The sequence below is a fragment of the Chionomys nivalis genome, chromosome 16 (genome assembly GCF_950005125.1).
Source record: "Chionomys nivalis chromosome 16, mChiNiv1.1, whole genome shotgun sequence".
NCBI lineage: Eukaryota > Metazoa > Chordata > Mammalia > Rodentia > Cricetidae > Chionomys > Chionomys nivalis.
Genome location: NC_080101.1, coordinates 21,737,554 through 21,762,843, shown reverse-complemented (window position 1 = coordinate 21,762,843; position 25,290 = coordinate 21,737,554). Strand labels below are relative to the sequence as shown.

Here is a 25,290-nt window from a genome sequence, read left to right as displayed (position 1 = left end):
CCAGGCGCCCACCACACGTCACTTCCGCCCGCTCCTGCTTATAGTGCAGCGGGCCGGGTTGAAGCAAGTTCCTTTTCTCTTTCCCTACTTCCTCTCCCTGCCTCCGCCTCCGTGAAGCTCCTTCCCTCTCCGCAGCAGGTCCGAAGTGAGGGATGAGAGTCCCGCCGAGGTCTACGTGAATAACCGCCCGGACCCACGCGCCCCGGGGCGTGAGCTGCGGGAGCCCAGGTCGGCTGTGGCGTCGGGCGCTCCCGGGCTGGGATAGCGGGGAGTTCGTCAGGGAACTTCCCGGGTCCCCTCTTACAGGCCTGGAGGCTGCTGAGTTCGTTGGCCGCTTTCTAGTCAAGTTGGGCTCCCTGCTCAGTCCCTACCTCCTCTCTTTGCAGGCGAGGTCCGACTCACATCGCCGCTTGCCGTCCATGTCTCGTCCTGGAGCTCGAGTCGGGAGCCAGCCGGGTGTAGTTTGGTGATGGCCGGGTTTCTCGCGAAAGGACCTTAGCATCCGTTCCGCCCCGGTCGAGCCTCGGAACCAGAGTCAGGTGGGCGAGATACTAAAAGTGCACCTCGTTTGTACAGATGAAGAAACGGGAATTGTTGGCAAAGGCGGTCTCTTAAGGCGCCCGGGTGCTCCCCTAGACCTGACGTTTCCAGAGTTCCCAAGAGTGCATTTAATAGTAAAGAGAACGCCTGAGTTTCTTAGGTGCGTGGTGTTATCTGACATTCGTTAAGTTATTTTTCTAATTATGTCATATGCCCGTTACAGTTAAGTCTAGCAAGCATACTGTTATTCTTGGTGTGGGAAGCAGGTTCAGAGATAACTGACTTTGTATATGATTAATGACTTCGCAAACATTTCCTACATCTCTTTCAGCTCCGAGTCTCTGAACGAACACTTTAACGTTAATTTCTGTCATAAATAAACTGTCCTTTTCTATTTTTGTTTTTGTGTCTCAAAGTGAAGAGTCCTAAAATTTATTCAGTCTCTTTATTCTATGACTATTAACATTTTGTGTATAAACCTACTATCCTGTCAGTCCAGCTCCCGTTTCTCACAGACACGCCCCCTTCTCCATTTAGGATTGGTGCTGCTAGATGTGGAATAACTTGCTAGTTTTTTTTTTACCTCGGTGCTCTATATTGTGGCTTACTTTGCTTATCTTACTTCAGTTCATGTTTTTTGTTTTTTTCCTTTCAGGAAAGCGACCGCCGTCATATGCCGAGATGTCGGGCATCGGAAGCAAAAGAGCTGCAGGAGAGCCAGGCACATCTGTGCCTCCAGAGAAGAAGACAGCTGTGGAGGACTCCGGGACCACTGTGGAAACAATTAAGCTCGGGGGTGTCTCCTCAACGGTATGAGAAATGATGCAGCGAAAGCCTGCTTGGCTTCTGTCAGCTCTCACCTGAAAGTGAAAAATTAGGGTTGCTTTGGATGGGGGACGTGTTAGAAAAGAAAAGGGAAGTGGTTGACATGCTGTGGTGGTCAGTTCTTGAAGCGAGGGGTGTTGGTGTTTGAGCTCTGTTGGCGAGGTGCTCCTGTGAGTCTGGTGGCTGCACTAGTCTTTGTTATCGTCAATTAGCACTTTTCGTTTACACTCTGGCAGAGCCCTTGAGAGCGCTGGCGCTGAGAGAGAGTCACATCAGAGCCCTAGGGGTTGCTCTCAGCCTTATCTCTGAGCTGCCTCTTTTGAAGGCAAGGACTCCTTTCATGTGCTTTTGAGGTTTTTATAGTGAGCCAGCTGAGGGTTGGAGACAGGGAAAGTGAGAATCCAATGTACCCTTGAGTTGTAAACTCTGGCAGTATGAATGGAACTGTCCACTCCAGCTGCTCGAGCCTGGCTGTCTGACAAAACAGTTCAGAAATATTTGCTACAAACAGAAGGAGTTGTCTGAATGAGAGATCCCTGAGAAGTGGATCAAGCTGGTAGCATAGATAGAAATCCTGACAGACTGGATAAAGCACACGAAACGGAAGATCAGTGTGTGCGCTTTGCAGAGTAAGGTCTTTCTTACTGGGCTAGAGATGCGTATGGGAGGACTGTGTTTAGGAGCTGTGGAGAGTGAACCAGCCTGTTTGGTTTTGAATATTAAGACACCATATTGGAGTGGATAGGGAGTTGGGTATAGTAACTTTGACCATGGAGACAAGTCTGAGTTGGAGAAGCCAAATGAACGTTTTAATTGGAGTGAAGGGCGATGTTGCATTGAGCAACAGGTAGTTCCCTGGCGGCTGCAGACCTGTGCTGAGATAGTGGTGAGGCTGATTGCAGTGAGCTTAAGAACTTGAGAGGATTAGGAGATTGGGTAGAGATAGTGCTTTGAAAGGTGTTGGGTCACAAGGTCAGGCTACCTGTGGCAAGAACAGTTTCTTCCATAGAGGAAGGAGCATGAAAACACATTCCAAGAAAGAACAGTGCTGTGTTTTGAAGAAACTGAGGTGACAAGAGTCCTGTCTTCTTTTCCTGGAGTTTTCTCACAAGCACTCAAAATCCTCACACGACTCCATTCTTGGACTGTGTTCTGACACTTTGCTAATAGTGCAGTAAGCTGGTACAGGACTTCTAGTCACTACTCTGACTTGCCAGATGTTCTCACTGAAAATAAAAACCTCCTTAACCAGTTCTTGCTTTAAAAATCTCAATTTCACCAATTTCTTGATAAAGCAAGACTGCTAGCTTTTTAGCTGACTTTTTTGCAGATCAGTCTGCTCTCCCATCTGAGTTTACTCTGCTTCTTTTTGATAAACTTTTGTTTAAGAAGAAAAACCAAAAAGTTAGTGTCAGCCTTTCCACCTGCTATTTTATGATCTGTGATTGTTTCCCTCTCACTCTTAACCCCTGCTTTCCCCAGCTTCTCCAAGAGCAGAAAGCAGAGAAAGTCTAAAGATACTCAGGCCTGGGGAATTGCTGATGGTGGGAGTATTTTGTTTGCTTTGCTTTTGAGACAGGATCTTTCTTTGTAGGCCAGGGTGGTGTTGAACCCAAGGTCCTCCTGCCTCTTCCTTTCATGCCTGCACCATTATGACTACTTGGAGAATGAGGTGTTTGCTGAAGGGAAAGGAGCCTGAGTAGAAGTTGGAAGTTTTAAGAATGTGTACATATTGTGGAGATATAGGCCAATGGTCCAATATTCCCTTACATGGTTATGCTTGGCCTACATGAGCCTTGGTCTCAAATTAAAAAAGAAAGAAAAGAAAAGTACATAGGCTGGTGAATTGGATTGGGTCAGAGAGTTGGGGGAATTAATAGTTTCCCATCTGGTGAGTTATATTTCTTACTAAATAAGGAACAAAGCCATCTCTTGAGTATTGTGTAAAAGGTAGACTCTGGAGAATTTTACACTGGTTTAATGGAGAATGGATGCTCACTTGTTAATATTAGGAATTCATTTCGTAAAGTCATTGGTTTTCTTGGTTTCTGGTGTTTCTGTAGAAATCTTGTTATATGAGGTACAGGGATAGAATTGTCAGCTGTCTGGATTAATTTAGGTTGACATTTGTTCACGAAGATAGAATAATGGATTAAGGACATAGGAGAACAATAGGCAAGTGTTGAAGGATTATATTGTAGTGTATAAGCGAAGTAGAAAGTAATAGAAATGAGATAGACTGGGAGAAGGTGAGTTTAGAATTCTGAAGCCCTAAATGAGGTGAAAGGCCTATTGTAGAGACATGGGGCACCTGGAGAGACATGTTTTATTCGGGAGATGGGAAGCTGGAGTAGAGCAGAGTTCTGGATGATTCTTACAATGTACATTTTGGAATAAAAGGCATCCCAGAAGTCCAGTGGTCGTGACAGTCTTTTGGCATTAAAGTGTTCAAAATACTGACAAACTGGGTGCTAGGGCATTAGATGGTTCATCTATGTCTATGTTTAAGTCACCTATAATATGCACAGGTATTGGACTAGAGAACATCCTGTGTGCCAGATCTCGAGTGAATGGAGAATGGCGCCTAGGAGGTTAGACAGTGACCTAGCTGCGTGGGTAGAGCCTCAGCGCTGTGGTGCTTTGTGGAGGTTCATAAACATAGAGCAGTGAGATGGTGAGCTTGAGAGGCTAACATTTGCTGTTCCTTATGATCTTATTCCTTGTGATCTTAGGCCTGTTCCTTTAATTCTTCTGCTTCCATTTCCTGCCCAATTATTAGTTGTAAGATTTCTTTGTGTATGTATGTATCTGGGTATGTGTCTGTTTATATGGAGGCCAAATGGTCTTTGTCAGTTACCATTGATGTTGGGTTTTTTTTTTGTTTTGTTTTGTTTTTTTTTTTAGACAAGTTATCTTATTTGGCCTAGAACTCACCAATTAGGCTAGGCTGGCTATACAGCCATCCTCAGGGATCTAGCTGTCTCTACCTTCCCTGTGCTGGGTTTACAGCATGTTCCATTATGCCTGGCTTTCTTAGAAGTAGGCCCTGGGGATCAAACTTAGGTGTTCATGTTTGTGTGATAAGTCCTTAACAGCTGAGTTCAGATTTGTTTATTTATAGAAAATAGCTAATGAACTATTGTGAGCTTGTTGAGTTTAACAGCTTATTTGTCTAAATTGTTGAGACTAATTCTGGTTTCCTGGGGCAGGAGGAGTTAGACATTCGAACACTGCAATCCAAAAACCGTAAACTAGCAGAAATGCTAGATCAGAGACAGGCCATTGAAGATGAACTTCGGGAACACATTGAAAAACTCGAGCGACGCCAGGCAACTGACGATGCCTCACTGTTGATTGTGAACCGGTACTGGAGCCAGGTAGCCACTTTGTATGTTCACCCAGATTCATATCAGTGTTTTCATCCTTAGTGCTCTCTTAGTTCCCCAGCCTTTGCCTTTTCTTTTTGTTAACTGTCCCTATTCTCCTCTAGTTCGATGAAAACATTCGTATCATCCTTAAACGTTATGATCTGGACCAGGGTTTGGGAGACCTACTCACAGAAAGGAAAGCCCTGGTTGTGCCAGAGCCAGAACCCGACTCTGATAGCAATCAGGAGCGCAAAGATGACCGTGAGAGAGGCAAGTTGACGAGGAGTTCTTTTACTGCGTGGGTTACCCAGGTGCTGAGTTTGAGCTTTGCCCTCCAGTTGAGGGGGGCAGTGGGTTTTGCTATTTCTAGCTTTATACTTTGGGGATTTCTTTTTCTCTCTGTGTGTCTTTGGGGGACTATTTTGTAACTGCCTTACTTAACTAAGTTTTTGAAGTTGAACTTTGCTTTGAGGCTCTCCATTTGAAGAATAATTTGCTATTTCCAGTATTATAATTTTGAGGGGCTTCTTTTTCTCATTTTATCCTCAGGGGAAGGGCAAGAGCCAGCTTTCTCTTTCCTTGCTACCTTGGCCAGCAGTTCCAGTGAAGAGATGGAATCACAGCTTCAGGAGCGGGTGGAGTCCTCTCGCCGTGCTGTGTCCCAGATTGTGACTGTCTATGATAAACTGCAAGAAAAAGTGGACCTCTTATCCCGGAAGCTGAACAGTGGAGGTGAGGAGAGAAGCTGGAGGCTGGGAGCCTTGGGGAGGGGAAGATCTCAGCCCTGTGAGGCTCAGGGTACAGCCGAGTGGTAGAATGTGCTTAGATATGCACTGGGCCCTAGCTTCTATTCGCAGCACCAAAAAGCAGAAAAGAAGAGAACCCAGTTTAATTAAATTTCTTGGAGGTTTAAACCTTGTGACTCTCAGTGTGCTGAGCATGACCATGCTGTCTATAAACTTTTATAAACAGCAGAATTAGTTTTAACTGCTCTGACTTCAAAAGGTGGGTTTTAATGTGCTCTTCTATTTGTTGATGTTTTTAAAGGGTATTAGATGAGGTAGTAAAATATAACTCCCGTGTGTGAAGGGATGGAAAAGTCTTAAAATTATCATACTATTACTGAGTTTATATAAATTATGTCCCGACAGTATAGAAAGTGTACTAAAATGCCCAAAGATCTTTACTAATGCAAATAAAATACCTTGATTTTAAGTTTTCAATAATAGCCATGGTCTAATTATAGTATCTTTTAATAAAAGATGTACTGTGTGTATGTATGTGGTTGGTTGTATATACATTTGAGTGCAGTTAACTGAGGAGACCAGAAGACGGCGTTAGAGTCTCCTGGACCTGGTGGATTGCTGGGAACTGAACCACCCTCTTAACCATTGAGACATCGCTCTAGCCCTCTGGTTGTAGTATTTTAGCAGTTCTGATTATCATCAAGATATTTAACTTTGTCTCCAAAATAAATTAGTTAGGTATAAGATGGCTTATTCATTGGGTGAGCAAGTAAGAAATAAATTGTTCTATAGTTTAGTTTTATTTTTCAAGGAAGTTTTTAAGTTTTGCTTTTTTTTTGGTTACTGTAGTAATTAATATGTTTGTGTTTTATTATTAGTTAGGATACCACAGTGGGGAGTGAATGGGTGTAATTACTCTTTTCCGATTACTATAGAACAAACTGTATGATACTTCTGTCTCCCTTGGTTCTAGTTGCTTATCTGGAGGGTATTGTTAAATCATAGTAATGTGGGGAATACACCGTGTGCAGAGGTTATTTTGATGTTAAATTTGGTATTTTAAGTGAATATCAAGTACATTATTTGCTCTATTTGTAAAAAAATTAACCTGAATAGTATATTAAGCAGTACTAAGAAATATTTTGGAGTTCTGGGTCTGCAAGATTGCTTAGCATTGAAGGTGCTTGCATTTAGACCTGCCAACTAGAGTTCAATTTCTGGATTCCACATGGTGGCAGGAGAAAATTAGTTCTTGTTATTCTTTGACCTTCACATGCACATACATGCCTGCACACATAGGGCACACACATGCACGTACAGAGAAAAAAGGTTTTGATAATGTATTTTAAGATCAGGTTTAAGTTTTTAAAAAAATGTTATTATATATAAATTCTAAATAGTTAAGCTGTTTCTGACCCAGAAGTAATCTGTGTTTTAAAAAGGTAAAGGTACATATGTTATAAATTATAATCCTGAGTATTATTTAGAAATTCATTTTCACCCATGGGTTTGGTTCTTGTTTAAAGGAGTTAGATTTATGACTTATTTATTAATTTAATAAACACTTGCTGGGTATTTATTGTAGTTTAGAACCTGTCTACAGAATTTAAGGTATGGAAAGAATGAAAATGTAGGTACTAGTTCTTAGTTCAGGTTGGCTCAGAGTCATCGTTTATTTATGTATGTATTTCCCATACCCATGGAGATTCTTAGTTAGTAAGCTTGGAATGGGTCCCAGGGAATTGTCTTTCTTGAAAGTTCCACACTTGATTTTGGTGGGCAGTCCTAGATGGAAACTGGGAACCTACAACTTGACTTATCTCATCTTCATGGTTTCTGAGAGCAAAGGCTTCAGGTGGTGTGGAAACAGATTCCCATCCACAGCTCTAAAGGATGATGCATGTCCTGAGAATAATCAGTTCTAGTTATAACTCTGGGATTGAGCTGTAATAGTTGTGAATCTAATTTTGAACACATGAATTGGAGTAATAAATTCTAAAGATGTAAACTGTAACTTTATAGATAATGTGTACATTGTATCCTGAGAATAATTGTTTCCATTTTTGGTGCTTTAGATTGAACTGTAATAGTTATGACTAATTTTAAATGCATGAATTCAGCATAATAAACTCTAAAGATGTAACTTGTGCATCTATAAATATTCTGTACATTTTTCATTTTGAGCTTTAGAGTTACACTTAATTATTGTGATAAGTGACTCCTGCGCTGTATCTTTGTTCCTCATGATTTTATATGTGATGATTTAAATATAAAAATTTTGCTTCCTGTCTCATCTCAATAGATGCTTCATGTTGATATTAGACAATAATAGGTATTTGTGATTGCCTTTAAATTGTATTGCTTTAATTTTGACACTGCTTAGAAATCTTGTCTATTCTAAATTCTAAAGTCTCCATTTTTGGTGATGGAAATTCTATAAATTTATATAGCATTCATTTATTTGCTCAAGGCATTTGTCTTAACAGAAAGAGGTGAGGATAGGTGATGTTTGCATGTTGACACATTTATTTAACCAATTAACTATATGTAAGCCAATAAGCACTAGGTTGCTTTCTGATGTTCTGAGGGCAGTGAGGTGAGCTGGGAGGTCAATGCTTTGGTGCACTAGACAGTTTTAAAACTTAGACTGTCAATGCAAAACTAAAGTGCAGTCCTTCTTCCTCAGATAACCTGATAGTGGAGGAAGCAGTGCAGGAGCTGAACTCCTTCCTTGCGCAAGAGAATGTGAGGCTCCAGGAGCTGACAGACCTCCTTCAGGAGAAGCACCACACCATGTCTCAGGAGGTACTTGACCAAAAAGGAGTGACAGCCATTCTTAGTAGCTCTGACTGACCTCAAGTGAAAATGACGAGAACTTTGAGAGGTCCCTTTATTCTAGAAAGCATGCTTTGATGTTGAAGAGAGCACGAGGCAATAACAGTCAACTCTGAGATCAACATCTGAATATTTCTCATGCCTCTGTTTAATGGATAGTTAGGGATCATCGTCATTGGGAAGAAATGTCCTAACACAACAAATATTGTAAATCCCTAAATAATTCGCTGCCCTAAATATAAAAGGCTCTGAACAGTGGTACTGAGGAATAGCTAGGTGAAAGTTCAGCAGAGAGTGGGGTAAGGGAATTCTTCTGCGTTGGTGATGCCATAGGAACTTGGGGGATGTGTGTTTTTACTCTAGACCAGTTCCATGAATAACACATGGCAGGATTTGGGCAATTATCTCCATAAAAGGCTTATGAGAAAGTAATAAAGGTTTGGATGATTCTTCTCATGCTTCTAATTATTTTGTTAGCTCAAATGATTGATTGTGTGCTGAAATTTGACCTACCTTAGTTTGGCTACTGAACTTTCATGCTAATTAGTCACTTAATAGTTGCTGTTCACATGGTGTCCAACATTTTAAGCACTTTATGGATATTACTACTAATAGTAAATAAAATACCTCCTGTTTTGCTGGTGAGGAGACAAGTGAAAAATTAGTGAACAAAAAGATCAAATGATTAGAAAATGTGATTTGCTCATGAATCTGCTTAATCTCAGAGCCCTGTTTTCCTGCATTGTTTCCTAAGCTCTAGTGTTACTTCTTTACTCTGCTGTGTTGTAAGAGGCCACTTGTTCGTTTCCCGGCCACCCGGCAGTTCAGACCCGAAATAATCACACAGAAACTATATTATTTAAAACACTGCTTGGCCAATGACTCTAGAGTATTTCTAGCTCACTCATAATAAATTAACCTATCTCCATTAATCTGTGTATCTCCACGAGGCTGTGGTTTACTGGTGTCTGTCTCCCTGACTCCGCCTTCTTTCTCCCAGCATTCAGTTTAGTTTTCCCTGCCTAGCTTTGTTCTGCCCTGCTCTGCTATAGGCTCAGAGCAGTTTCTTTATTAACCATGGTATTCACAGCATACAGAGGGGACTCCCAGAACACTGCTGGCTGTCAGAGCACTATTTGGGAAGTTTTTAAGACTTGGATGCTCATGACCCATCAAAGTGCTTATAGTTTAGCAGCATTTACAATAATGGGAGTGTCATATTTAAGGTATTAACTAGGTGCTACCAAGATGGAAAGGTCTCCTTTTGAATCACTTCCCAAATCTCAGCAATAGTAAACAGGTACAGCTTTCCTTTGCTCCCTGGTTTCCTGTGTAGAACCAGCTCTCATTGCTGATTCTTGATGCTGCCTATCAGCTGGGAGTGTACCTTAGTTGACAACTAGAGGACCAGGACCTGCAGGTTTCTTACATCGCAGCTGACCTCCTACGTTGAGTGCTCTAAGAAACAAAGCAGACCTTGCATGATCTCTCTGCATAGTCTCAGAGTTACATAGTATTATTTTTGCTGACTACTAAAGTCTAGGTTCCAGGGGAAGAGCAAATTTCTCTTACTGGGAGGACTGTAATGGGAACATGGGGCAGTTTTTCCTTAACAGCATTGGTCTGGGTAGATGGCTCAGTGGATACAGCACTTTTCATGAGAAATTGAGATCCCCAGAATCTGCATAAAGTTGAATGTAGTAGTTTGGATCCAGAATCCTCATATTTGTCTCCCTAAGGTGAAATGGGAGGTGGAAACTAGAGATGTCTGAAAGTGACATATGACAAGAAATCCTGTCTCAAACAAGATGGAAGGCAAGGATTTCTATCTGACGTGGCTCATCTCCATATAACAAGCTGTGGCACATGTATGCCTGGATATATACACACATTCACACATTCACACTCGCATACAACCTGATTGTAAACTACCCAAGTGTCAGCTTAAAAAACAAAGAAAAAAACACTAGGAGTTTCCATTTTTGTTCTATGAGAATTATCATTGCTGGGTGGATATAGAGAGAAAGTTGGTAGTAAGAGATGTTACTAGTTTGAATTCATGTTTCCCAAAATATTTGATACTTGATGTTTTCTTTCTTTTTTAAAAAAAATCTTTATCTTCTGACGACTTCGTGTTCTGCCTAGGGAAAAGATGCTTTTCATGGGTAGAGAGATTAGTGAATTTTAACTGGTCTTGTTCTTATGTGAAAGTTCTTAGCAGCTGCCTGTTTTTGTGATTGTAGCAATCTTAAGAACTGAATCTATGACTTTATTATTATACTTGTGTGTTGAATAATTTTTTTCTATAATTGTAGCATTTTCTATAAATGACCTAGGGCTAATTTTGTGGAATTTGGAACTTTTTTGACTTGATCTTTTCTTGTTTTTGAATCCCTGTCTTTGGGATGTAGTTCTGTAAGCTGCAAGGTAAAGTAGAGACAGCTGAATCACGAGTATCTGTCTTGGAGTCTATGATTGATGACCTGCAGTGGGATATTGACAAAATTCGAAAAAGAGAACAGCGTCTCAACCGACATTTGGCTGAAGTCCTAGAACGGGTCAGTATTGTTTTATAAAGGCTATTAAAATTATTTACAAATATATTTCTTATTTATATGTATGAATGTGTATGTGAGAGAAAGGGAATATGTGCCATATGGGTGCAAGTGACTGTGGAGGCCAGAAGCCTGTATTGGAGCCCCTGGAGCTGGTGTGACGTGGGGTTGAGTCTCCAAGTGTGGGTGCAGGGAGCTTCCCATGTTGGCTCTTCTGTAAGAACAGCTACTGTTTTTAACTGCTTAACTGTTATCTCTCCAGCCTCTAGCTCCCCCCCAATATAATAGTCTTTATTTCTTTGAGACTTTTATACATGTATACAATGTATTTGATGCTACCCATCCTCCATCAAAATCTTCTAGAACTTCTCTCCTATTAGGACCGTTATCTATCTGCTCATGGGTGGGCAACATACCTGGGGCCACAATCCTAAAGAAAAACAGCTTTCCTTCCAGTGGCAGCTATCAAATGCCAGTAGCTCTTCAGCTAGGGGTAAGGTGAACGCTTTCTCCTTCCACGCTAGTGTGTTGATTAGTTTGATCTTGTGCAGGCCGTGTGTGTGTGTGTGTGTGTGTGTGTATGTGTGTATGTGTGTGTGCGTGCACGTGCGCACGCACGCACACGTACTAAGCTCTTGATTATCACTTGTTCTTAGGATTTTGATCAGTTGTATATCTGTAGTAACTATCAAACACAAGCATCTTTTCGAGGACTCATCTTTCTCATTCAACTGAAATGTTCCCATCTCTCTTTTCTCTGTAGGTGAATTCAAAAGGCTATAAGGTATATGGAGCAGGGAGCAGTCTCTATGGCGGTACAATCACCATCAATGCCCGGAAGGTAAAGTCTGCCTCACGTGGGACATGGTGTTTCATTGGAAATAGGCCTTGTGCCTAGACTGGGATTGGTTCCAAGCAGCACAGTGGCATTTGCAGGAATGGAAATGGGATGTCTGGGGAGCCCTTTCTCTCCAGCCTCACCTGGTGTTTTTCTGATCCTTTCCAGTTTGAGGAAATGAATGCAGAGCTGGAGGAGAACAAAGAGTTGGCTCAGAACCGACACTGTGAGCTAGAGAAGCTTCGTCAAGACTTTGAAGAGGTCACCACACAGAATGAAAAGTTGAAGGTAGGAGTTGTGACTCTGACGAGTGAGAGAAAGCAAGCGTTTTGTTCTTCAGCATGTGAGCCTGCAGGCTTTATGAGGGACAAGGAAACTGGACAATTCAGCCTCTTCCGTGATACAGCTCAACAAATTAGGTGTGGAGAAATGTACCCTAACACAGCAAAGGCCGTTTGTGACCTGTGCACCGCTTACATACCCTATGAAGAGTTGCAAGGTTTAGGATGTCCACTCTTGTATCAGTATCATACAACCACAAGAAAGGGGCAAGAATGAGAAAAGGGCTCCAGATTGGAAAGATTGGAGAGGAAGAAGTAAAACTGTCTCAGTCTGCTGGTGTGGTGGCCTTACATACACGGACTAGAGAGGTTCTTGAGAGCTAGAGATGAGTTCAGTAAAGTTGCCGACTATAAAATCACCACCAGCAGACTATGGAAATGATCTCATTTTATAGGAACATTAAAAATAGTATAGATGTACAATGGAATGTTATTCAGCCTTGAAAAAGGAAGTTTAGTCATTTGAGTTGGCATTGATAAACCTAGGGGACATTAAGCTAAGTGAAATAAGGCAAACCCAGATGAACAAATACTGCTTGAAATATATGGGTGCTAGGAAAGTGGATTTCTTAAGAAGCAGAGAATAGCCGGGCCGTGGTGGCGCACGCCTTTAATCCCAGCACTCGGGAGGCAGAGGCAGGCGGATCTCTGTGAGTTCGAGACCAGCCTGGTCTACAAGAGCTAGTTCCAGGACAGGCTCCAAAACCACAGAGAAACCCTGTCTCGAAAAACCCAAAAAAAAAAAAAAAAAAAAAAAAAAGAAGCAGAGAATAGAATGGTGGAAAGGGCCTCGGAGAGGTACTGACTAAATGGTCCAAAGTTTCAGTTGCAGTATGGTGACTGGAATGTGATAATTCTGTATTGTGTACGTAAAATATGCTTGGAAAGCAGGTCTTTTTTTTTTGTTGTTGTTGTTGTTTTTTCTTTTTTTTTTTTTTTTTTTTGGTTTTTTGAGATAGGGTTTCTCTGTGGTTTTGGAGCCTGTTCTGGAACTAGCTCTTGTAGACCAGCCTGGTCTTGAACTCACAGAGATCTGCCTGCCTCTGCCTCTCAAGTGCTGGGATTAAAGGCGTGTGCCACCACCGCCCGGCTGGAAAGCAGATCTTAACTGTTTTCAGTATACAAGACCTAGCACACGGCATTTGAAATGGTATTTATTTCACACAGAGCTTGTGTAAAAGAACACCATGCTGTATATCTGACTGTGTATAGTTCTCTCAATTCCTAGTAGAAAGGGAGAAATGTGGCTCTTGTTGGTGTGCTGTGTATGTCCTTGCTTTTGCTCTTACTGTCTGTACAAGTCTTGTTCTGAAACAGGCTTAGAGTAGCCAGTAAAGATTCCTAGATTAAATCAAGGTCCTTTGATTTAGAATTTGTGAAAAAATGAGTGTTATCAGGGTGATTGTTTCTAGGCAGCTGGCAGGAAAATGTGCATGCTGTGGGCGTGTGCTGGTCACGTGGTTTTTATTGCCAACAATGGGCCATAGATTTGGCTACGCAGTTTCTTGTAGATGCAGGCTTAGTGATCTGTTGGTGTTCATTCCTACCTGTTAGCGTTTTCCCTTGCAGAGTCTTAGGGGAAAAAAGAAGGTTCTTCTGGAAGTCTTCCTTATCCTCCTTTCATCCATAGTCTGTCACTTATAGTTTATTTCTAGATTAATAAATAATAAAGACATTTGAACTGAAAGTGAAGACTGAAAATTCTTGGAAATTAAAGCAGATGCTTGCTTAGGAAAAGCATGACTGTTTTTACTACCAGTCAGAAAATGTTCTCTGTGATAGTTAATAAGGAACAGCTAGTGGCTGGCGTCTGCAGCTGTCTTTAGAGCAAATGTGCTGGTCAGGTCAGTTTTATGTCACTCTTCCAGCAGCTCTTCAGCTTCTTTGGATTGGGGTTGAAAAAATGTGAAACACGCATCAAAATCGCCCTAGTTTATGCAGGACCGAGTTTACGCAGAGTGGTAGTTTAGATTTCATAACTTTCTGAGTAATGATTTCAAGTGTATGGAGCATTAGTGAGTTTAAGATATTTTTTCCCATGTGTGACTTGGGAACATACTTGGCTTCCCTCTGACTCTGACTTGCCTTTTCCTTGGGCCTTCCTAAGGTGGAGTTGCGGAGTGCAGTGGAAGAAGTGGTTAAGGAAACCCCAGAATATCGCTGCATGCAGTCCCAGTTCTCTGTTCTGTACAATGAGAGTCTACAGTTGAAAGCCCACTTGGATGAGGCTCGGACCCTGCTTCATGGCACCCGGGGAACTCACCAGCGCCAGGTTGAGCTCATTGAGGTAACAGTGAGCTTTTCTTTGTGGGTATGGGATCCAGCCCTCCACCAGAGCCAGCCATTCCCTCTCCTGCTGTGTCAATAAATTGTATGGTTTTACTCCCATGTATAGTTACTATCCCATTCATCCAGTGGGTATGTAAGACAATAGAATTCCTGCTCTCATGGATCTTACAGTCCATTGGGAGAATGAGTCTCATTAGGTTACAGCATGATTCAGTGGTATTTATCTAAAGATGTATGGGGCAGACAGAGCATCTGATTTGACTGTGAGGTTTTTCTGATGAGGAAGTGTTTGATAAGCATGAAAAGTCTGTTGGTAGTTAGAAGTAGAAGTGTGCCCTGTGACCAGCCTTCATGGAACAGTGGCTACAGTTCATACATATAGGGAGAACACGTAGGCTTTGTGCCTTTGTGGCATTTAATACACATTTAGGTAAAGTATTTTGAACATAGAACTTTGATTTTTATATTCACTTTTGTGTCTTTTGTAGTCCCTAAGGTAATGTTTAAAGTAGTTGAAGTTTTTATGAATGTTGGCTAAATAAATTGAATGCTGGTTTCTATTTACTTCCAGACAGTTTATGGTTAGTTCTCCAATTGACTTGTAATCTCAGAGCTAGATGCCATTTCCTCTATTCATTGTTCTGCCAGGTTCTAAAGTCATGTTTCTAAATCACATCTGGTGCTTCTTAAGCATCGAAGTGGAGATTTTCAGAGTTAGCATTCTTTTCATAGCGGATTTTTTTTTTTTTTTGACTGTTACAGATTGAATTTAGGAGACATATTAAAGTTATATGAGTGTTTTATTGGTTCTTTATCTGCAGCGAGATGAGGTTAGTCTGCATAAGAAGCTGAGAACTGAAGTAATTCAGCTGGAGGATACCTTGGCCCAGGTCCGCAAGGAGTATGAAATGCTGAGGATAGAATTTGAGCAAACCCTTGCCGCCAACGAACAAGCAGGTCAAATCACTCTTGCTCTACCCTATGTTCTGTTGTAAATTCTTTCTTTGAAATAAAACAGGATTTTGGGGATTTGTTAATTCTATCTTAAACTCAGAAGGCCTGGAGTACCTGGAACCAAATCCTGTAATTCATTTGACCTAAAACCTGGGTGCTTGTTTTAATTCACTCAAGCAATTTGATTTTCATCTTTGGAGAAAGCATTTCTTCTGGTACCTTTCCTTGCTATTCACAAGTTCCCGATTTGCTCTGAGCCTTTGAGCCTTTGAGCCTTTGCTTTCTTCAGGAATCTTAATATTGCTGTGCTGCTTTTTTTTAGGTCCCATAAACCGGGAAATGCGCCACCTGATTAGCAGCCTCCAGAATCACAACCACCAGCTGAAGGGGGAAGTCCTGAGGTATAAGCGGAAGCTGAGAGAGGCACAGTCCGACCTGAACAAGGTATCCTGCCTGGAACAGTGGATAAGCATTGTTTGCCATGGTGGTGGAAGGGCATTAGGAGTGGGGGAAGCATTATGCTCCCGAGGTGATGTGTGTCTTTTCTTGCCTTGTCTCCTAGACGCGTCTGCGCAGTGGCAGTGCCCTCCTGCAGTCTCAGTCTAGTACTGAGGACGCCAAGGATGAACCCACAGAGCTAAAGCAAGATTCTGAGGACCTGTCCACTCATCCAGCATCGAAGGCATCTCAGGAGGATGCCAATGAAGTTAAATCCAAACGGGATGAAGAAGAAAGAGAACGAGAAAGGAGGGAGAAAGAAAGAGAGCGAGAACGAGAACGAGAAAAGGAAAAGGAGAGAGAACGAGAGAAACAGAAACTGAAAGAGTCAGAAAAAGAAAGAGACTCTGCTAAGGATAAAGAGAAAGGGAAGCATGATGATGGAAGGAAAAAAGAAGCAGAAGTTATCAAGCAGCTGAAGATTGAACTCAAGTAAGTGATGTTTATAATGACACAGAGCCTGAACCTAAGAATGAAGTGTTTATGGTATGACTCATCCAGTCATTATATAGTATTTTAGATGTAGGTTAATGTACAGTGAATGTGGTCTCGACTTTCAATTGGATATGTAGCCAGATGGTCTACCTGGCTACTATACAGTGTTGCTGAGTGGTTACTTCTCATGGCATTTACTTCCCATGAGTTCATATTAAGAGAACAGATACCACATTAAAATAGCACACTAGAAATACTGAAAATTGACTACTGCTTTTTGGTTTGGGTAATTTGCTGGCATTACTTGTATTTTAAATTATCCTATGTCTCTAATTTATTCGCAGTTGACTGGTTGGGAGGTATGCCAGCTTAAACCAAGAATTCCTTGGCAGTTTCTTTCTACAGAATTCAGGCAGAAGGATAGCTTTAACTCAGTTCAGCGTTACCTCTGTCCCGACATAACACGTTGTCCTAGTTCCTCCTACATAAACATAGTGTCTGCTGGAACTGGCTCTTCTGACTCTGTTTTTCGTGATTCACACTTCGAATTGAAGGGTTCACTGTGTTCAAAGTGCTTGATCTCTCATGCAGTTTAGCTTAAGTAAAAACTCATTTCCCCCTGTAAAAAAATCATGTGAATGATTTGACTAAATACATCCCAGATCTGTCTACGCACTCAGTTTCTGAATAACACCTCTTAGATGTGCCTGTGTCACAAGTGCCAGTTACTTACCTTGTACTTGATGTTGCAGGGTTGAACAGAGAAATGATTCATATGTGTGGTTTTTTTTCCGTGCTCTCTGAGTATGTCCCAGAAGTCTGTTGGTAACCTATGAAACTATGTCTTTGCTGTATGATGTAGAGTGGAGGAATTGATATAAAATAGTACGTTCTTACTCTGATGGCCTTTTTTTCTCAGTGTTGTTCCTTCTGCCCTCCCACCCTGTCATAGGAAAGCACAAGAGAGCCAGAAGGAGATGAAGCTGCTGCTAGATATGTATCGCTCTGCCCCCAAGGAGCAGAGAGACAAAGTGCAGCTAATGGCGGCTGAGAAGAAGTCGAAAGCTGAGGTAACCGAGCCTTCTGTCATCTGTCATCCTGGTGACAATCTTCATTTGTGGGGTTGTCCTTTGATTTTCCATCTTTAAAGCTGGTGTTAACTTAGCAACTTTGCCCACCTATTCAAAGACTGTCTATTGGTAGCGTTCACCTTTAATCCCAACACTCTGGAGGCAGAAGCAGGTGGCTCTCTGAGTTATAGAATGAATTCCAGGACAGTTGGGGGTACACAGAGAAACCCCGTCTCAAACAACAACAACAACAACAAAGACTGTCTAAAGTCAGGCTTTTAAAATTCCCTACAAGGTAATAAAATATGTCAGAATTATAAGAACATGGAGTAGGTTTTAAAATTTTTTTCATTCCTTAGTTGGTTCTGAGAAATTAATACCAGATTATCTTTGTTATTATTATAGAAGTCCTCTTTCTGGTTGCATTTAAGAGGAATTTTTTCCTCTTAAATTCTTTGTTATTATTTTGTGCGTAAGTGTGTTTTCCGTGCATATATATATATATATTATATATCTGTGCATCATGTGTGCCTGGTATCAATGGAGACCAGAAGAGGACACCTAGAACTGGAGTTAGAAGATGGTTGTGAGTTGCCATGTGGGTACCAGGAATTGAACCTGGGTCTTCAGGAAGATCAGCCAGTGTTTTTAACCACTCAGCCCTAAGAGCAATGTTTTTTGTTTGTTTTTGACTTTTTGAGACATGTAGTCCTGGCTGTCCTACAACTCCTGATATAGGCTACGCTGGCCTCAAACTCTCAGGGATCTACCTGACTCTTCTTCTTGAGTGCCCTGCCATGTCCATCTTAAGAGAAATGTTTTTATTCTTGAAAATTTGAGGCCTAAGGAGAAGACAGTTTGAACACTTCCAAAGCCTCTGCCTATAGCTGCATGAACTGCAGGAATGATGTTGAGTGGTGTGCTGAATCGAGTCACTCTCAGTTCATCATTTATCCTGTTCCCCATTACTGTTTGGTTATGTGGGCCCTCCATGTGTGTATAATGTTCAATGATTTCTGGAAGTGTTTGATGACTTCTCTTAGTTTTTCACATGATCCTTTTCCTCCTGTAGTTGGAGGATCTCAGGCAAAGACTCAAGGAGCTGGAGGATAAGGAGAAGAAAGAAAACAAGAAAATGGCTGATGAGGATGCCTTGAGGAAGATCCGGGCAGTGGAGGAGCAGATTGAATACCTTCAGAAGAAGCTGGCCATGGCCAAGCAGGTGGGCATGTTTCTATTAACACGTAAGTAGAAATCTGAAAGGTATTACTGTCAGTGAAGTTTGACTTTAATCCTACTCCTCTTTGTTCATAATTTTTTTATCATTTTCTTTGTTATTACATTGAAATTCTTGTCTGTCATTCTGCCCTTATTTTCTTTTGTGTATTTGGTGGTAGAGAATTTATTTTTACCTCCAGTGGACAAGCTGTTGCTTCAGACACTGCTTACTGAGGACATCTCTTTTCTCTGCTGGCTGGCGCTGAGGGATATAGTGATTAGAAAAATGACAGTTTTTATCCTTTATGATTGTAGATGTAAAACTAATGCAGGTGAACAGAGGGAAGGCCTACTTTCCTCTGCTCATCTTTTGGCATTTGGCAGATTTGCTAATTGGGCCCTCATTTTAGGAGGAAGAAGCTCTCCTCTCTGAGATGGATGTCACAGGACAGGCCTTTGAGGACATGCAGGAGCAGAACATCCGTTTGATGCAGCAGTTGCGGGAGAAGGATGATGCAAACTTCAAGCTAATGTCAGAGCGAATCAAATCCAATCAGATCCATAAGTTACTTAAAGAGGAAAAGGAGGAGTTGGCTGACCAGGTTTTGACGCTGAAGACTCAGGTAATTGGGTTGAGTCGAGTTCTTCGTTCTGTTGAAGTGGGGAGGTTTCTGCATGAAGACACCTGCAAAACTGATCATCATGGCTTCTCTTTGTGTGATAGAAATGCTGCAAATTAAAGTGTATGTTAAAGTCTCACGTGATGTCTTCTGCTGACCTGCTTGCTTTTGGGTCTTGGGGTGAAAGCTTGTGAGAGTGAGAGGCCGGAAGTGGATGTGTGATGATTTTACTTTCTGTCTGTTGGGATTGTTTGACTCTACTTTGTGGTTGATTTCAAGAAAAAGTCTACTTCAGAACCTCTAGCTGTTCTAAAGAAATAGAGTTAAATGTGATTTGAGTTAAGTATTTATGTTCTGGTTGATTGACCATGTTTTGCGGATTAGTATAGCTACAGAAGTTGAATATATGTAAATATGGTTTTCTATTCTTGGCAATTTAGGCTCCCAAACTCTGAATATTCATGAACTATTTAACGTAAAAACTTGAAGCCAATAATTTCCTTGGATATATTTTTGAAAAGTTCATGGAAAAAGTCAACAATAGCTTGACATTTCTGATATATTGTAATTTTTGAGGTAGTATGGATAAATAAAACATAACTGATTTTATTTTCCTACCTGGTTATATTAAAATCTGAGCTTTTTCCTTCACAGGTGGATGCCCAGTTACAGGTAGTAAGGAAACTCGAAGAGAAGGAGCATCTGCTTCAGAGTAACATCGGCACAGGGGAGAAGGAGCTGGGCCTTAGGACTCAGGCCTTGGAGATGAATAAGCGCAAGGTATGCTGGCCTCTGTAACCTGCATGATGGGTGGGCTCCAGGGGCAAGGAAGCAGAACCTGCCTGCAGAATTTAAGTTCACTCTGGATGCCATTCCCTCCCTAGAAGAAGGGATGATAAGATGATGTTTCTGCATTCCACGTAGGCAATGGAGGCAGCTCAGCTTGCAGATGACCTCAAAGCCCAGCTGGAACTGGCTCAGAAGAAGCTCCATGATTTTCAGGATGAAATTGTGGAAAACAGTGTCACCAAAGAAAAGGATTTGTTCAATTTCAAACGAGCACAGGCAAGAGCAGTTGGTTTTGATTGTATTTACCTTTTCAGTGCTTTCTGAAGGCTGTGGTGAGTGTTGAACACCATGAACGGCTAGGCTGAAGGGCCTTGTGGGAAAGGCCTGGCATTGTTTGCCTCTGCCGTGTTCTCTAGATGTGAAACAGTAGCTATAAGATCTGTAAAGTGGTGAGCTGTGAAGTAGCAGTGCAGCTTCAGGAGGAGGTTCAGATCTCACTCTTCCAGTTTCCTCATGCCAGCTGTTTCTTAGGATGGCTCCTGTCCTTTTCCTCAGGTCTGCCTTCACCCTAAAATTTATTACCACGAAATGAGGCAGCTTGCTCTCATGAGTTCGGGTTATGTTTTCACCTGACTGAATGTGCCGTCATTGGTGCAGTTCTAAGTTGTGGATAGGAATGGTGTTGTCTGTTCTGAAACAGGCATTTGCAAGTTCCTACATTCCTAAAGATAATTGGACATGAAAGGACAGAAAGTTCTTTGTTTCTATAATAGAAAGGCCAAGTTGCAGAAATTATTTCTGCAAAAACAAAAACAAAAAAAACCCTGATATGTCTGGGAAATGTGTCTACTGTGTTTACTGTCTTGCTGCAGGAGGACATATCTAGGCTTCGAAGGAAGCTGGAGACCACCAAGAAGCCAGACAATGTGCCCAAGTGTGATGAGATTCTGATGGAGGAGATAAAGGACTACAAGGTTAGAACAACTGACTTGGTGGCATCTTTGTGTTTGTCAGGGTCTGAAGTGGTGTCTAATGTACTGAGAGAGTACACGCTGACTTTATACAAAGGCAGAAAGGGATGGGTCTACTGGAGCACTGAGAGAGTAGTAGACACCTTTCATATGAAGGCAAGCAGAGAATGGTTTATTCTTTTAGGGGAAAACAGTGCTGTTTTCCTAAAGCTCAGCAGTCTTGTTTTTTGCTTTTATTATAGCCATTTGGGACATGAACTTTATGGTTCCTCAGATTCTGATTTTTTTCTTTTTCAGGCGCGGCTGACCTGCCCCTGCTGTAACATGCGTAAAAAGGATGCAGTGCTTACCAAATGTTTCCATGTTTTCTGCTTTGAGTGTGTGAAGACTCGCTATGACACTCGCCAGCGCAAGTGTCCCAAATGTAATGCTGCTTTTGGTGCCAATGATTTCCATCGCATCTACATTGGCTGATGACAGTCAAGAAGGAGGAGCTGGCTAGGCAAGCACTTACTCATTAACCACCAGGCCTCCACCTCTTCTTTCCTTGACAGTTGGCCAGCTCCCTGGCTTCTCAGACTTTGTCCAGGCCTCCACCTCTTCTCTCCTTGACAGTTGGCCAGCTCCCTGGCTTCTCAGACTTTGTCCAGGCTCTCCTCTTCAGGAAATAGAGAACATTAGTGAAAAAGACCTCAAGGTTGTAGAATGAACTAGAAGCTACTGCTCTTTGTCTTCCCTACCAGCGTTGTTTGTGTACTCTTCAGATTTTTCAGCGTTATCTTCTTGGGACTCTCCTATTAACTTGGATTGCCCATTCTTCCTGAAGAAGACAGGCTGATAGTTTTGACATTGAGGGAGGGGATACAGGTAGTGTGAACATGCTATTATGGAGGAGAGAGCTTTTAGAAATAAGCTTTCTATGGGCCCAGACTTCTTGATTTGTGTAGTAAGCCTTTTCTTAACCTAACTTTGGTTATAAAACGGTATAATTATGATAATCTCTCCTGGAAGGTTTTGAAGCCTTAATGAAATTATATCCAGGATAATTCAATCCATTTCCCACTTCTACCAAAGTGACTTTTAGGGTCACTTGGATTTCTTGCTAAAGTTATTTATGTTTTAACTATTTAGATAGTTAATAGCTTTTTTAATTTCTTAAGGCGAGAATAATTTCAAACTGATAGCCCCTATGTTTTTTACTGGAATCAGAATCTAAGAAGCATCTGAAATGAGATTATGAAGAGATCTGGGTAGTCTGGGAATGTGACCCAGGGAGGTGTTGGTGAGCTATGAATTACTCTCATCCTTCTCTCAAGAGGGATTGCACCATCCCTGTTTTCCAGAAGATTCTCAGTAATGTTTCTATAGGATTTTAATATATTCCACATACTACAATTAAAGCAGGACTCAGTTTGTTTTTGTGTTTGTGTGTTTTTTTTTGTTTTTTGTTTGTTACAAATTGTTGATTTTATTATACCTGTTGTTCCAAAACTGAATTTTTTAAGATAAGGTCTCTTGCTATGTAACCTAGACTGACCTTGAATCACAGCCATTGCCCTTCCTCAGCCTTGCTGGAGCTAAGATTAGGGATATGTACCACCATGCCCCAGTGAGATGGATTCTTTTGAACAGAACTAATAAAATTAAGAGACTGGCTGTGTTCCCAGTATTTATTTTTTTGATTAATTGAGTTAGTTTTCTGTCTTCTTAGTTGTTTGGAATCATACTACCTAAAAGGGAGCATGTTGCTTTGTCTTCAGCACCTCGGCTGTGTTTTAATCTACTGCTATTTCAGCCAGCAATTATGACTCCACAGTTTTCTGTGGCAAGGGTGCTCAGGGGACAGTCTGGTGGAAATTCCGTTCCCATGGACACCTGCTCTGTCACTGCCACTAAAGATTTAGCTAAAGCGAAATCTCTCTTATTCTAAATATAAGTAAGACTTGAGATTAAAAGTCTGGGGTGAAAACCTGCTAGCTCAGAGAGGCTGAGTAGCACCTACCTTAACTCTCCTTATTGGCGTCTCCCAAGAGGGCCCATTGTTCCAGTCAGCAAAATACAAAAGACACGCCACTCAAACCCTCCCACTACTTCAGAGCATCTCTCCGTCTCTCCCACATGCCCTCTGAGACTCTGATTACTTTCTGTCAGCTAGTTGTTCACTCAGCCTCCTGACCCAAGGTTTATTTTATTTAATTAGTGCAAATGCTAACTCGGGGTGCATGGTGTGATCAAATGTCCCCCAACAGGAGAGACTACATAGGTTTCCTCCAGCTCACTGTGGAGGTAAGACGTAGTTTTCTCCTAGTGGGCTTTGGGGTATGAACTTTGAGTTTTTTAGAAACTAGCAAAGCAGAAGTTTTCTCTGCCTGATGAAGGGGTTATATAAAGTGGATCCTTTTTAATCAATACCTGGCCTAGATAATGGTCAAGGGCATGTTCTCTGTCTGTCCAGCAGCTGTCGTCATTAGGTCTTCATGAATCCCACCATTATGTAGTAGGGATTATATGAACAACGGGAGGTCAAGATGATGACAAGGAAATCCACAGAGACAGCTAACGAGCTCCTGGGGACTCACGGGCTGCAGATGAACAGCTAGGGAGCCGCATGCGGGTGACAGTTGTGTGACTTGGTCTGCTTGTGGGCCCGGCAGTGGGACCGGGGTCTGTCCCTGGTGCTTAAGCCTGCCTTTTGGAGCCAGTTCCCTGCAGTGGGATGTTATGCTCAGCCTTGATGCAGGGGTTGGGGGAGGGGCTTGTTCTGCCTCAGCCGATTGCTGATTGCACAAGGCCTTGTTGATTCCCCATGGGAGGCCTTACCCCATTAGGAGGAGTGGCTAGAGGGTGGGCTGAGGGTTTGGAAGGAGGATAGGGAGGGGGAACCATGGTTGGTATGTAAAATGAATAAAAAATTCAAAATAAAAAAAATAATTGACTCGTGTAAGTAGGAACCAAAGAAACTGTTGGTTTTTGTATGTTGAATTGGATTTACACAGTGAAGAAATCCTTGCTGTGGAAAAAATATTTAGATCTTAAATGTTTGGAATACTAATTGTCCCATGATAAATAAAGCTTAGCTTTACCTTCCAAGGATTTCTGTTCAGCTTTGGTCCCTTCCTGACATTAGCTGTTAAGGTCTTATAACCTGTTTCACATTTATTATTGAGATTTGGATTTAGAAAGGGCAGTGTCTTAACACCTTAATCCCCAACATGTAGCAGAGGCACAAGGTGCTCAGTAAAGTTGTCTGAACAATTCAGCTCTTTTGCTTTTCTGCCAGCTGTTCAAAAGTCTCTTATTGTACACATGTGTGAATTGAAGCCTTATTTTCTCTCTCTTTCAAAGTGCTTTTCTTTATATATTAGAATAAACTCTGTAAATTTCGAATATTTATATTGGAAAGTTTATGACGTGCATGTGCACCAGGTGTCATCTTTGCTGCTGTAAGACTTGATGTGCATTTAGAATTTACTTTGTGTAAATATGTGTATGATGAGTGCATGTGTACGTATGTGTGTGTTTGACACTGCATGTATGTGGAGGTTAGAGGGCAGCAGGGGTCAGTTCTGGCCTTCCACCTTGTTTGAGACAGGTCTTGTTTGCAAGGCTCGCTGGCATATTAGCTCCCCGAGAGTCTCCTGTGTCTGCCTTCCATCTTGCCGTAGGAGAATTGGGATTATGGATCCCTGCAACTCTATCTGGTGTTTACATCTCTTCTGGGGATCTGAACTCAGATTCTCATGCACACACCTCAGTCACTTTACCCAGTACCTCATCTCTGGCCCTGATGTGCATTCCTTTATCAAAATACATAGCACATTGTGTTGCTAGATTGTAGCTCTCATACACAACTAGATTGAGCCCTATGGGGTCCCTGAGTTAAGAATCTCCCGTTACCTTGCTGTTACCAACAGCTTGTCCCCATACTTGGGCCCCAGAATGAACGGATGAATGATGCAAAACATCTTGGGGAAGTTGGCAGTTTTATTGTGTTATGGTAAGCTTATACTTTATGATATTCGATTTGGTTATATTTCAAAAGAATGTATGTAGAGGCCATGTTCGGGTAGAAGATTCATGAAGGCAAGTTTGCAAGCTGCTGAGATGGCTTGGACTGCCAGAAACTGCCTGCATGCCTGTAGGGCTGCTGAGTGGTTTGAAACTGTTGGTCCCAATGCTTGGCAGGCCTTAGAAAGCAGAGCAAATGCAGATGGACTATTTTTGTGAGGCTTGGGCGGCTACAGTCTTGAGTCTGCTGGACCAGTGCAAGTGCAGTTGTCATTTCCGCTTCCCTCTGATCTATAGAGCTGGTGGTCAGGCCGAGGCTTGGGTCAGAGTAAGACAGATTAGGGGCACTGAGGAGGGAGCCACAGGCACCGACCAAAGTGCTGACAGTGC

The 25,290-nt window shown here is 41.9% G+C and overlaps 1 protein-coding gene across 2 annotated transcripts; it reads left to right on the top strand.

Moving 5' to 3' along the window:
* Positions 1-44: 44 nt before the first annotated feature.
* Rnf20 (ring finger protein 20) lies at positions 45-24,241 on the top strand. Of its 2 annotated transcripts, XM_057790564.1 has the most exons (21): positions 45-228; positions 387-539; positions 1,196-1,350; positions 4,575-4,742; positions 4,856-5,003; positions 5,283-5,465; positions 8,166-8,284; positions 10,726-10,872; positions 11,633-11,710; positions 11,876-11,995; positions 14,156-14,335; positions 15,159-15,294; positions 15,614-15,735; positions 15,854-16,221; positions 17,177-17,294; positions 18,367-18,516; positions 18,923-19,135; positions 19,787-19,912; positions 20,057-20,197; positions 20,794-20,895; positions 21,190-24,241. In XM_057790564.1, the coding sequence occupies exons 3-21, from the start codon at positions 1,222-1,224 to the stop codon at positions 21,364-21,366; spliced, it is 2,925 nt and encodes a 974-aa protein (XP_057646547.1). In that variant the 5' UTR covers positions 45-228; positions 387-539; positions 1,196-1,221; the 3' UTR covers positions 21,367-24,241. The 2 variants fall into 2 exon arrangements, with proteins under 2 accessions (XP_057646547.1, XP_057646549.1); XM_057790566.1 differs by lacking the exons at positions 45-228; positions 387-539 and adding an exon at positions 547-700.
* Positions 24,242-25,290: the final 1,049 nt, after the last annotated feature.